General features: G+C 30.9%; 1 protein-coding gene across 6 annotated transcripts in view; it reads left to right on the top strand.

Moving 5' to 3' along the window:
* Positions 1-14,902, top strand: part of wge (BAH domain and coiled-coil containing protein winged eye) — a 339,615-nt gene that overhangs the window by 246,075 nt on the left and 78,638 nt on the right. For all 6 annotated transcript variants that reach the window (XM_076532773.1, XM_076532774.1, XM_076532771.1 and 3 more), the window contains one exon: positions 10,352-10,582. In XM_076532773.1, the coding sequence (XP_076388888.1) occupies positions 10,352-10,582 (231 nt within the window). The remainder of the gene's footprint in view (positions 1-10,351; positions 10,583-14,902) is intronic.

The following is a 14,902-nucleotide window of genomic DNA, read 5'->3' as shown; positions in this document are numbered from 1 at the left end:
TTGCTACTGTTCTTATTACTGTCATAACTTTTTAATAACGCTTTAAAAGATCTATGTTTATATAACATTTCATTCTTATTTCGCCCTATGGAATGCACCAGTAACGTTTGGCCGTTAAAACTTGGGGCACCCTGTATACTCTTCTAATAGTGAAAGAATTAACAAACCCTGTTAATAATCGGAAGAAAAATAAATGTAATAATTAATTCGGAGTATGGGAAGTTGATTCGAAAATTATTTATTCGTAATAAATTTCTTGCACTTTGCAAAGTTTAATATTCCTCAAACCTTTTAGGATTGATGTATGTGTACAGGGTGTCTCGATAAAATGTAAATACATTTGGGTATTAATATCAAATATCAAAATTAAAACAAAAATATTAAATGGGATTAATGATAATGATGGTTATTGTAATATTTAAAATTTTATGGCAACTAGCATACCAACATAATCTCTATTTAGTAAGTTATACAGGGTGGCTCACCATATTTTGCCATCTAGATTTGCGTCATTATTATTACTCATAGCAAACAATGTTTTAGATGAAGTTGAATGGTTTTGAGGGGGGCATATGCTGGTGGTATATTTTGTTTGTAGGTGGACGTGTAAAGGACATATGAAGGTCATTAATGTTTTTTTAAATGGAATCATATATTTTTTATTGCATATATTGAATCAAGAAATTAATGACTTACTAACATTCCGTAGTGTATAATCTTTCTGCATGTGTAGTACTTTTCCCAGCTTCAAAATAAAATGATAACATGTGTATCTTTTCTTCTTTAGAATACTTCATTATGAAGTGATAATTCACCGTATTGTCGTATTCATCGTATTAGAGACGTAACAGAGACTAAATTTCACTGTTACTGCGTAACAAAAAAAAAACAAAAACTCACAATTCGTTTGGTGACACGTGACCTCTCAAAACATGTAGAAAAACATTTGCTGTTCAATTAGGGCAATTCATAATATTGACCAGAAAGTTGCGATTTCCTAACAAGTTAGAATTAAAATATCTCCTAAACTAATGATTTTTTCACATAAATAGATTAATACTTTTTTGTAAAGAATATGAAGGAGTATCAGCTGATGCAATAAAAAATATATGATTCCATTTAAAAAAACATTAATGACCTTCATATGTCCTTTACATGTTCACCTACAAAAAAAATATACCACCAGCATATGCCCCTCTCAAAGTCACTCAACTTCATATAAAACATTGTTTGCTATGAGTAATAATAATGACGCAAATCTAGATGGAAAAATGTGGTAAGCCAGCCTGTATATAATACATATTTGCATATTTAAATATAATATATGTATAATACATATTTACACGTCTATTTTTATCGATAATTTTAATAGAAGGGTTCTGTAATTGGAACAGTTTTAATTGGTATATTTACCTTAATTACACAAAGTTTCGATCAAATCAAAGTGTCACGATATCATAAAGATTAACGCTGTTAGAACAAAGTTACGAATAAGTCAATTGTCGTCGATGCGATTGTTATTCTTGCAGAAGGTTTCCCTTGCATTTGCATAGCCGCGAGAAATCGTGGGGGTTAAATAGAGCGAGGACCGAGCATCCTTTGTTCAAAAGGCTTCTTCGACGGCAGCTTTAATTAGTAATGGCGACTTAAATGGTTCACTGCCGTCGACGAAGTGTGGTTTTCAAATATCTCTTGATACATGCTTCTTTCATTCACTTAACAGTTCAAACGTATCAGGCATTAATAATTTACATTTCATTAAATTATTTTATGAGTAATACTCTTTGCATATATCGACGAAGATAAGACAGTTAACATTTGTTATTATTGTAAGCTGGTATCGTTTTGATTTAACCTAAAAATATTTCTTGAATGTATCAAAATTTGGTAAGTTGGATAATTTAGTTATTTGTGAATTTAGAAATTTGGTAATTTGAAAATTTGGGTATTGGCGAATTTTAGTCATTGGATACATAGAAAGTTTTAATCTGGAGTTTAGAATTTAGAGTTTAAAATTCAGAATTTAGATATTTTGAAATCTGAAAATTTTCAAATTTAGAACATTGGTAATTTTGTAATTTTGTAATTTTGTAGTTATTTTGCTGATTTGGTAATTGGATAATTTACTAATTTAATAATTTGATAATTTGATGATTACACAGAAAGTACAAATATTTAATATAGAATTAAAAAGTGCAAACATTTAGAAATCTGTTACGTGCAACAAATAATGAATAATTTCATTGTTCTTTAATTAACTAATAACAAAGAAATATAAACGCAAAACAAAATAAAAGAATGTTAAACCGTTTGTCGAGAAAAAGTTTCCAAGTTTAAAAGAAAAGAAAGGCGAGAAAATATGTCGTCCTCCCCTGGTCGGTAGACATAACCTCTTAAAAGGTAAAATAGTTGAAATACAATCCTGCAAAATCGCTGGCAGTTTTGTAGCAGACAGTTGCTGCGTAGTTGAGAAACCGATAAAAAGTTTGGGATCAGTCGTTTAGTTGCAGTGAAGTGCAAAACCGGATATATCCGAGCTTTACCGCCTCTTACGCAATTGGTGTAGCAGGCTACTACTTCCTACTAGGGTGGGCGACAAACTTCAATGTAAACTTCACGGTTGTCGTTTCAATGAGACGTTTTTCATCGCTTCAACGAATCATATTTGTTACGTAAGTCTCTGCGTTTGATTCCTATGCCCTCGCGTCAGCTTCTTAGCGAGCGGTTTATTCGTAGCGACGAATAAACTTAACGGGAAAATGTAAATTACTCTAAAGCCTCGATATTAGTGAACATAGTCTTAGCCATAGGTTCTTAACACTAAAGCTACCGGCATATAATGTGTATTTAATTTGAAATTAAAAATGAAGTTAAAAAATAAATAAACAAACGATGAAAGATAAATTAGAACGCATACTTATCCTTTATCTTGATGAAAATCAATGCTGATTTCAAAGAATGTACTTTAACAAAATGTGTACTTTATAATCAGAAACTTGTGGAGCGGTCATTTGACCGGTTTGGTAGTTACAGTGTTAAATTGCGATTTACAGACACCTGAGGATCCATGTAGTGACGATTTCAAGGTGTACTAAACGGGAAAAGAGTAAATTACAGTAAAGCCTCGATATAAGTGAACATATTTTCTGCCATAGGTTCTTAAATTGCGATTCGCAGTTACCTGAGGATTCATGTAATGACGATTTCAAGCTGTTCTGAACGGGAAAATGTATTTATAATAAAGTATAGACTTATAGTAAAATCTCGATATAAGTGAACATAATCTCCGCCACAGGCTCTTAAACTGCGATCCACAGACACCTGAGGGTCCATGTAGCCATTAACAGACTACATGGATCAGCTAATGGTTTCCGCGAAACATTTTTAACATCAACTTTGAATTATTTCATGTCAAATCATTTTTCGACATTACCATCTACGATTTTGTTTCAATCGGAATATGTTATAGTCCACGTAAAATTAAGGAGGGGTAAAGTCATTACTTTGGCGGTTTCGAATTTGTATAGAAATAACAAGCCTTCAAAGTTTACAATTTTTAGCCATTTTGACGAAAGCGGTCTTCTATACTGAGTTCAGACATGTTGTAATTTTGCAGTTCTGAAGTTCTGAAGTTCTGAAATTCTGAAATTCTGAAGTTCTGAAGCTCTAAAGTTCTGAAGTTTTGAAGCTTTGAAAGTACCGAAGTTTTGAAGTTTTAGAATATTAAGGTTTTGAAGTTTTGATGTTTAAAAATTTTACAATTTTAAAATATTGAAGTTTTGAAGTTTTGAAATCTTGAAGTTTGCGAATTTTCGGATTTAAAGTCTTGACTTGAACGTTTAGAAATTTAAAGATGTTCGCTCTCAAAATATTCGCTTATAACGAGGCGTCACTTACATTTACACTCAGCAAACTGCTTCTTAACCAGAAACTACAGGGTTCAAAGACATCGTTACAAAATCGTTCAAAGATTGATAGAACATGAAATCCTATCTCGACTCAGGAGATGAGATCTTGAAACGTTAAACCAGAGCTCAATATATAGTAGAGACGTTTAAAATGTGGCTCCTAGTGGTCGGATGTAAGGGTGCGTCTACACTGAATAAATGTAACAAATTCTTATTTTTTCTTGTCCTTAATAAATATTTAAATTAATAAAAGATAAAGAAGAATGTTGAATTTTGCGGAAGAGGGAAGAAGAGCGTTTGTTCGTTCAGTGTAAACGCATCCTTAGAGTATTTGGATGACATTTGTAAAGCATTCGTCGAACATTATTGGGACACTTTAAAGATACATTTACACTGATCAAATAAATAACTATATTTCTAAATTTCCAAATTTCTCACATTTCTATTGTTGACATTTTCAAATTTCTAAAATCTTTAAATTCATAAATTTCCAGATTTTTAAATTTATACTGCTTCCAACTAATTCATATTTTTAAATTCTCAAATTCTCAAATTTTCAAATTCTCAAATCTCCAAATTCTCAAATCCCTAAATTCTCAGATTCTCAAATCACCAAATTCTCAGATTCTCAAATTCTCAAATTCTCAAATCCCCAAATTCTCAAATCCTCAAATCCCCAAATTCTCAAATCCTCAAATCCCCAAATTTTCAAATTTTCAAATTTTCAAATTTTCAAATTCTCAAATCTCCAAATTCTCAAATCCCTAAATTCTCAGATTCTCAAATCACCAAATTCTCAGATTCTCAAATTCTCAAATTCTCAAATCCTCAAATCCCCAAATTCTCAAATCCTCAAATCCCCCAAATTTTCAAATTTTCAAATTCTCAAATTTCTAAATTCCCCAATTACTCAAATTAAAAAAGTGTCTAGATCTTCAAATTGTTTTACTTACCACATATCCAAACCTCCAAATTCTCAAATCCCCAAGTACCAAAATTTTAGTCGAAATTTCAATTACTCATATCTCTACAACAAAACTGCAAATCGCAAAATATTGAAAGAATTTTTTATTTGGATTCATTTGAAAAGTCTCAGATTTTTTAGTTATAGTTTTGTGTAATAGTTACAGTTTTTGGAACATCCTGTACAACAGACTAGAGTTGCATAACTGCTTGCTCACGAGTAAAACTACTTCCGAGTTACTCCTCCTACAGGGATCAGGTTAACTTGTTCGAGCCATGGTAGGAAGACGTTAGCACATACAGGGTGTTTATAAGTGAACCTACAGATCCGGTGTCTCACATGAATTCAAATATGTATTTAAAATTTCGAATACCTACTACATATATGTATGTAGAACAAGAATGTGATGTAGAGATTTTAAAGTCGTTTCAAACAATTAAACGTGTCTGAAACTATCGGAAACGATACCAAACACGATTATTCTTAATTTCACGACGATCGACGTCAATGACGACCAAGTATTGTCAACGATGAGTTATGGAACTTTTAACGTGCTTCCAGTCGATTCTGTGTGTTAAAAATTATCGAAAACGATACCAAAACACGGTTCTTTATCAATCGACGACGATCGATGTCGAGGACGACAGGTTCCTGTCTTCAGATCGCCGCCAAAATCTATACAAGTTTAGGGTATCTCACGAGTCTATCCTCAAAATTTCAAAAGACCCAAAATTGCCTGTAGTCCGGGGCAGACAAACGAGCAAATGCAAATCGAGTCGAAGCCTCAATATGTTTATAAAAAATGAAAAATATGTGTTTTGTTTAAATAGTATTTTATCTTCTGGTAAGTTGCCTGTAGCGTGGTATAGCAAAGAAATTCGTGTGAGGTACCTAGTCTATAATCCCATTAGCTCCAGAAAACGTGACAATAAGACACGTAAAAGAGAGCAGCTTCGAAGGTTAAATAGTAAAAAGAGAAAAGGAGACAAAGAAGGAAGAGAGGACGCGACAATGAAAAAAGAAAAGGAAGAATGAAGCTTACGCAAGATTCTGTCTCTCTTCTATATTTATTGCAAGAGGCAACCGGCGTCTCTGGCAGTTTCTCCTTGGCGTCGCTTCGGCCGAGTCAGTTTTACGCTTCGTTTTCATGATTCATTCCTGTCCACCACGTGGCGGCAGTCGTCTCTTCCCACGACTTTTGTAGGCCACAATTCGTTACCCCAACGTTGCATGGTAAATTGCACGGAATACCGAGAAACGATGCTTCCCCACTGACTTTGATCTAGAATAGACGATTTTTGTTTGACGTTTTGCAAATAGCGAATTATATTAAGACTATCCTCGTTATCTTGCGGGAGAGAGACGCTCAATGTACTTAGATAATTATTTATGAGAAACACGTTATTATTTATAACTCCTACAATTGTTAATTCTTGGGCGTTGAAGCGATGATGCAACGGGCTAAATTTAATTTTAGAATTTTTACTGTCATTTTTTGATCCGAATGAAGTTGATAATTTTGTCGGGTATTTTTATTTTTTATAAGTCTTTCCAAATATTTTTATAGCATTTTATATTTTTTATTTATAGTAGTTGGTACGAGTATTGTTTTATATTTATTATACACGATTTCAAGTAATCAATACGAGTATTTGTACTACATTTATTATTTACACTTCCGTGTAATTAATACAAGTATTGTATAAGTTTGAACGTACACATTTTGAAAGTACTTTGAACATTAATCGAAATGTTGAACTTTGTATATTATTTTTGCAATCTACGAAAGTTAATCTACCAATATGTGACGCTCCCATGAATTCTGATGATCTGTTTCGTATAATTTGCTACAACGTGCACACAAAGAGAAAAATATTAAAAATTGACGCTCGGACTTCAACAATCTTTAAAAAAATAAAATACGTATCACCGCTATATCGATGTACCTGCATTTATTTAGTTTACTCATACTGTTGTATAACGATATTTAAAAGACTATTCATGAAAAGATGTGTTCATTCAAGTCGCTTGTATGCTTTCTGAACAAATATTCCGCAAAACACGAAGTCAAATCTTTCAAGTTGTTCAACGCTTGATTTACGGACTACTTATTCATTTAACCCGAAAATAAAGTAGCAATCTAAATAAATAGATGAAATAGAAACTACCTCATAAAATTATTTTTTATCTCGACAAAAGTCAATGTACACTTCTCAATAAAAAGCTTCTTAACAATTTCTGTAATTTAAAGCAAGAAATTTATGATCTGTCATTTTGACGAGTTCCGTAAATCCAGTGTTGAAAGAACTGTTATCAATCAATTTTCATTGAGCGAAGCTCTTATACTAGACTTTACAATTTCTTTGTCCGCGTTTTTCTTTTGCACCACTCAACCAATTCTCATCAAATTTTGCACGCACACACGTATGTACATCTAGATGGACATAGGAAAAAAAATTTTAAATCGGACGTACCACGGAGGAATAATCACCGAAAAGCCAGATCTCCGTAGACTTCAATGCAAAATTGAATTTGCTCGCGATTATGACACGGTTAGCGTGAAATTTACTCGCTCGCTCAACATTGTTAGGATAGGCGCGTAGCGCCTCAATCAAACAGACCTAGTTTGTTCCTACACGAATCATTGAGAATTGTAAAAACCAAAGTGGAAACCATGAATTTTTAGAAAAGTACTTGTTAACAGCGTAATCGGTTATCTCACAACGATCAAATATTAAAATATGACCCAAACCAGTATCAACACACCATACGTCACGTCATTGATTTACAACTTTGTTCGCAATATATTAAATGTATTAAAGCTAACTTCCCTGCAGAAACTGTTCCATTCAGCTATGGTATTTGGTCCAAGCTATTCGTGAAGTAGCCGTTTAGTCGGCGAAACGGTACTATTTATTATTTTACTGCTCTTCTATCGATCGCGCAGACGATCAGAAACATCGTTGAAAGCGCTCGATATTCTCACCCTGGAATTTTCATATAAAAATATGATTAAGAGAAGACTTGTCAAAAAGAAATTTGATCAATATTTATAACGTCATCACGCGCCAACAGTGATCTGATCAGTATTTTATTTTTTTAATGGTCATCGATTTTGAACGTCAATTTTTATATGCTGGTCATGCTGAATTAATTTAAAAAAAACTCATCAAAATTCATGAGAGCAACACACGTCGATTGTTTGATAAACTACGAAAGTTTTATTAAAAAATTTGATTATGCAATTTTAATCCAGGTATTTCTGTCGTAGCAGATGCTCTGAAGACAATTTTAAATTGACCGCGTAAATGCCAGTACTGACACCTGTTGTACGTATTATATAGCATTGTGTGTAGTATGTCTTAGGTATTGAGTAAGTTGTGACAGAAATTGCAAAAATAAATCTAATTGTGAAATTAATTTTGTGGAGTATCTGTTTAGAATTGCGTAATGTAGTATGGTCAATGTAACTCCTTGTGAACTGATATTTAGGAGAATTTGGAGATACGGAAAATTGAGCAATTGGATTTTTATAAATTTGAAAAATTAAAGATTTGGAAATTAAAAAGGTATGGAAATTTGGAAACTCGAAATTTTTGAGATTTGGAAATTTTAAATTTTTGAGATTTGGAAATTTGGAACATGGCAGAATTGAAAATAGGAGATTTGGTAATTTGGAAATTTAGAAATTTCTAGATTTAAAAGAATTCGAAAATAGGGAGAAATAAAAGAAACTTGAAAGTTTGAGGACTTGAAATGTTGAAAAAAAAGTTTAGAAATTCAAAAATTCCAAAATTTGAAAATTTCAAAACATGAAAATGTACAAACTCCTTGTGAAATTTTGAGAATTCAGAAAATTTTTAATTTTATTATTTCTTAAATTTAGAAACTTACAAAAGATATTATTTATATCCAACAAAGTCCCTTCTAAACATTGAAAAGTATTAAATTTAAGACATATTAAAAGAATTATCCAACGTCGAATAAAATGGTCCCAACTTGAAGAAAGTCTAAAGAATTATTTCTCGAGAAATAGATTTCGGAGATAAAAAACAAAATTGTAGAACATTTTCGTTAGAAGAATGTAATATTTCGAAATACTTTAACGGAAAAAAGAAACAAACGGAAGGATCCAGATCGTTAAGTACGATGGGTCAATAATGGCATGGGGGATGAATACTTCTGGGAGTCAATGTAATTGTTCTGACACAGCCACGCTTGGTGGCACAAATGTTCATGGCGCACACGATAACATCAAGATTACCCTTTTTTTTACGATGCACACCGTTGCCTATGAAATTAACGTTCGCATTATTCATGCAATTGTTGAATCTTTTTTATCTCGCGGCTCGTCCAGAAAACTGGAAACATTTTTAATTTAGTGGGTCGTTGTATATTAAATGGTTGATTTGAAAAATGGAAGTGATTTGATGATGTGGAGGTAGTACAAAATAATACTTGTATGACAGATTGATGACAGAAATGAGATGAAATGAACATTTATGATATATCAATTTGAAGTTTGAAATTAGCGCAATTCTATATTAAATTGGATATAGTGTATTGATGTAATAGTGCAATTGTATATGAATGCAGTTTTTACAATGATACAATTGTGTAATAACGTTACTGCACAATAATGCAATTGTAAAATAGTGTAGTTGCATAATAATACAATTGAATAACAGTATCAATGCACATTAATATAATTGTACAATAGTGCAGTTGCAAAATAATGCAGTTTCTATAATGGTGCAATTGTATAAAGACATTATTGCACAATAATGCAATTGTAAAATGGTGTAGTTGTATAGTAATTCGATTATATAACAGTATAAATGCACATTAATATAATATTACAATAGTGCAGTTGCAAAATAATGCAGTTATACATTGACGCAGTTTCTATAATGGTGCAATTGTATAATAACATTATTGCACAGTAATGCAATTGTAAAATGGTGTAGTTGTATAGTAATTCGACTATATAACAGTATAAATGCACATTAATATAATATTACAATAGTGCAGTTGCAAAATAATGCAGTTATACACTACTGCAAAAGTACAAGAGTGCAATCATATAATAATGCAATTGTACAGTCGCGTAAATGTATAACAGTGTAATTATACAATAGTGCAATTGTACAATGCAATTACAGAATAGTGCAACTGCATAATAGTGGAATTGTACAACAATGCAATTGTATAATAATACAATGATATAGCAAAGTAATTCCACATTAATGCAATTGCACAATAGTACTACTAAACAGCAATGCAATTATACGCTATAAAAATTGCATACTAATGCAATTATACAATAATGCATCCCTATAATAATATTAATTATACAATAGTACAACTCTCCATTGTTATAATCCTACACTAGTACAATTCTATGAAATAGAAGCAGCTGGTTTAATATACCGTTATAAATGCACCTAAAATATTTGTCCTTTGATTTTGTGAATTTCAGGGAAGACGAAAGCTGTACATTCCGACGCAGGCTGCAGCAGAACACTGCCAGTGGCTTCGTCCTGGAACGGTCAGGATGCAAATTGTAACGGGAACAACAATGGCGGTAACAATCTAGTGAAAAGGGAACCGTTGCCCTCGGTTCCCTGCCAGGTAGCCGAAGTCTCGACGTCCCTTCATGCGACCACCACCTCTGTCAAAATAGAGCCAGTCTCCTCGAAATCGGAAAATGGTGAGTGAATTTATTCAAATTTCTTCGACCGTACACGAAGTCACAAAAACTAACTCAGTGCACTGGAAAAAGTACAAACCGTCGCGGGGTGGAGGTGTCGCTCTATTAAGATATTTCTGTTTAAAATTCATTTTCTCGTTACTTTTTGCGAAGAGTCAGTTATAAAATAATGAAATATGAACAATCGAGTAAAGTATAAAATAACGAAATGTGGAGAATCGGATGAAATGTTGAATATCGAAACATGGACAATTGTATAAATTATAAGGTGATGAAGTACAAACAGTTCAATAAAATATAAATAATGAAATATGGACGGTTGAATTAATTTAAAAATAATGAAATATGCAGTTGAATAAATTTAAAAATAATGAAGTATGAACAGTTATATAAATTTTAATAAAGTAAAATGGCCAGTTGGATAAATAATAAAATAATGAAATATGGACATTTGAAAAAATTATTAAATAATAAAATGTGGGTCACTGTTGTAGTAAAATTTGAATAACTGAGTTAATTAAAAAATAACTTGTAGAAAATTGAATAAATTATAACGTAACGAAATATGAAGAACTGGTGCATGATTTAATAATGAAATATGTATTATTGTCATAATTGAATACATTATGAAATAATACAATATGGACAATTCTATGAATTATAAAATAGTTATAAAATAATGAAGTATAAAATTAATTATAAAATAAACAATTGAGTAAATTTAAAAATAGTGGGATATGTACATGCAAATAAATTACTGAATAATAAAATATAAACAATTAAATATTAAACAATATTAAATATTACAATTAAATATATAATTAAATAATGAATAGTAAGCAGTTGAATAACTTATTAATACAGAGGTATATAAAATTGAATAAATTGAGTGAAATATAAAGAGTTGATAAATTCTAAAATTCTAAAATATAGAAAAGTGAATAAATTGAATAATAATAATATTCTTTGTAAACTTTAAATTGTAAAGAAACTATAAATTGTAAAGGTATGCACATATATTGTTACATAAATTGAATATTAATTAAAATGTGTGCGAATAATGGAAAATGAATTAACATAGAGGATTCATTGTTTAAACGAACGCAGTGAAATATCTAACAGGGAATTAAAACATGTACTTATTAAAACAGTGATTATTATAATTACAAAGTTCAAATTATTTTAAATTAAATTGTATTGCAAATATGCAATATAAGATGTAATAATAATATCTATAATATTATCTAATATCTATAATGTACATTTATATAATGTATTGCTATTCATTTCCTATTATTTTGATAAACAAAGACTATTTAGTTTGTTTATTCCGATAAACACGAAAAAACAATAAATTCAAACATTAATAAAATTATTAAAAATTGTTTTATTAGAAAATTCGAATACTCAATATTCAAATATTCAAAATAAATTCTCCCAAAAACCAAATTTCATAAAAAACTTCAATTACATATTTTATACTTTCTTTCTATGTAGAACTATCTTTCCTCTTGTACCACCAGTTACCGAACACTCCACATAATTTACATTCTATTTTGCAAAAATTCAAAGAAGTCCAAAAATAGTTACGAACCAAAGCAATGAATCTTTCGTTATGGTAAATCTTGCGATTCTTAGAACGACATTAACGGTTAAATATACACGGTTGCTAAAATCTGAAGAATTCGTGGATCATTAATAAGTTGTGACATGTGGTGAACAACGTTGACGTTGATTAGTTAAAATGTAGATATGAGGCGCAGACGAAGCACTTAGGCTGACGTTGTACAAATAGAACGATTCTGAACGGAGTTATACTTTGCAGGTTAAAGGTTAAGTCTTCATACTTTGAAAATATAAGCTTAAAACTTGTTGGTATATTTTTTAACCACCTTCCTTTTCTAACTATTATAATACTTATATATTTTGTATATACTTGATCTATTATATATTCATATATTTATTTATACATGTTTAGTTATTTACGTATATTTGGTTAGATTAGGTCATTGTATACTTGTACATTAGATACTTACATATTATGTACTACATACTTAATCTATTATACTTGGCCTAGCTCAAATATATATTAATTTCCTACTCAAACTTAAAACTCAGACGGTATCAAAAATAATGATATGCCTCATTTTAGTTCAACTGTTCTTTAACCTTCGTGCAACTCCATGTCTTTAATCCAAAGTGATATCTCATTTAGCAATCTTTTCGATAATCATTGAATAAGCATACCGCTTAATTCAGCGACAACGAGATTGATTTATGAGCTTCTGAGAATGATTCATTTTTATCAGAACATGATTATGGTGTTGTTAATCTAGTAGACACTATATGAAACAATAGAACCAAGCAATGATACAATTAGTTATAGAAGCAGTTAGTTGTAGAAATTAGAATTTTGAGTAAACAAAATGGAATATGCAGTGTAATAAGAGTTGTATTTTATAGAGATAGAGAATATTATACGGGTATTAATCTTTTCAGGCCCTTGGCCACATACAGCGAAGGACAAACGTATTCGCACACTTGAAATATAGAAATAAAAACATCAACATTTTCTATATTATTAAGTATATTTAATCATAGCTGTATATTTTACATAACACTTACAGTAACAAATGACCCAAAACTAACGGCAATAATATCATGTAGTAACTTGAAATGACTTGAAAATCCCGAGACCGTAAGAAATCGTCGGAACAAAAGTATTCCTACATTATCATTTATGTTAATAAATATAACAATTGCGATGGTATCCGGTCATTCTGATCGATGTAGCATTACATTAGATGATGTTCTGTTAGTGTAGTCAGTAGTAATCGTGGCGAGTACATTTTAACGCTAATATTGGCAATATGAGAAGAAAATGCAAAGAAACAACATTGGAAGAAAGAAAAATTGTTATATGGTTACGTGAAAAAGATGAATCATATAGGAATATATCAGAAATATTAAAAAGAAATTGATCGATTGTACGAAGTATTATAAGCAAGTATAAAAAAGGAATATTGCGGAATAAAAAAAGAACCGGTAGACCCCAAAAATTAACTACAAGGGAAGAGCGTAAAATCGTCCGAACTATTAAAGAAAAACCAGAAACCAGTGCATTTGAAACTGCACCATACTTTAAAGAATATACGCTGAAGGAAGTTCACCCTAAAACAATACGAAGAGTACTACATCGGGCTAGATATATGTACATATAACAGTAGAGTTACAAGGAAGAAATCACTCATAAGTAAATTAAGAAGCAGATTAGAATTTGCAGAACAATACATAAATGCTAGTAAAAAAAGTATGGTGGAAAGCTAATACTGAATTGGATTTCAAAAAATGCAACCGACAACGAAACACGGAAGTGAAAGTGTGATGGTCTGGGGATGTATTGCTGCTTCTGGAGGAGACAATTTAGTAATAACAGATAAAATAATGGATAAACATTTACATTTAAATATTTTAAAAGAAAATTTACAAAATAGTGCAGATGACTTAGAATGAATTAGATTTATGAATTAGATGAATTTTATTTTCAGCAAGACTGTAACGCAAAACTTACGCCTACATGTATAGTGCGTCAGTGGTTGTTAATACCAATACTCCCCACAGATTAGCAACTCCTCTACAATTGCTGGACTTAAATCCTATCGAATATGTACGGGCAAAACTAGAAAAAAATGTGTGAAAACATGATATAACGTCGAAATAACACTTAAAAGAAATATTAAAAAGAGGATGGTGTAATATGGAACCTGACTTCGTTAAAAGTTTGGTGTTGTCAATGATATATTACGTCAAGTGATTTGCCGGAAGGATTATCATACAAAATGTTAATTTATAAAATTCCTGCTAAAATAATTGCAGCAATAATGAAGTGTTCGAATACTTTTGTTCTGGCGATTTCTTACAGTCTCGTGAATTTCAAGTCATTTCAAGTTACTACATGATGTTATTGCCTTCGGTTTTAGGTCATTTGTTGCTGCAAGTGTAATGTTTAATATACAGTATGTGATTAAATATATTTAATAATATAGAAAATATTATCCTGTTTATTTCTATATTTCAAGTGTACGAATACTTTTATCCTCTACTGTATGTGGAAAGTTAATTTACCTCCTACATGCAGTTATATTCGTTTCCGCAACCGTTACAGAAATAAACGTACAATATTCCTAAATTTGCTAACTGGGAAATGAATTCCAATTGCTACAAAGATAGTAAAAATATCTATACATATATTCCAAATTCATAAAGCTTCAAAACTCTACATCCCCAAATATTCTCAAATTTCTTCCCATATTTACATTT

This window comes from Megachile rotundata, chromosome 6 (genome assembly GCF_050947335.1).
Source record: "Megachile rotundata isolate GNS110a chromosome 6, iyMegRotu1, whole genome shotgun sequence".
NCBI classification, from domain to species: Eukaryota; Metazoa; Arthropoda; class Insecta; order Hymenoptera; family Megachilidae; genus Megachile; species Megachile rotundata.
This window is presented reverse-complemented; position numbering and strand designations above follow the sequence as displayed.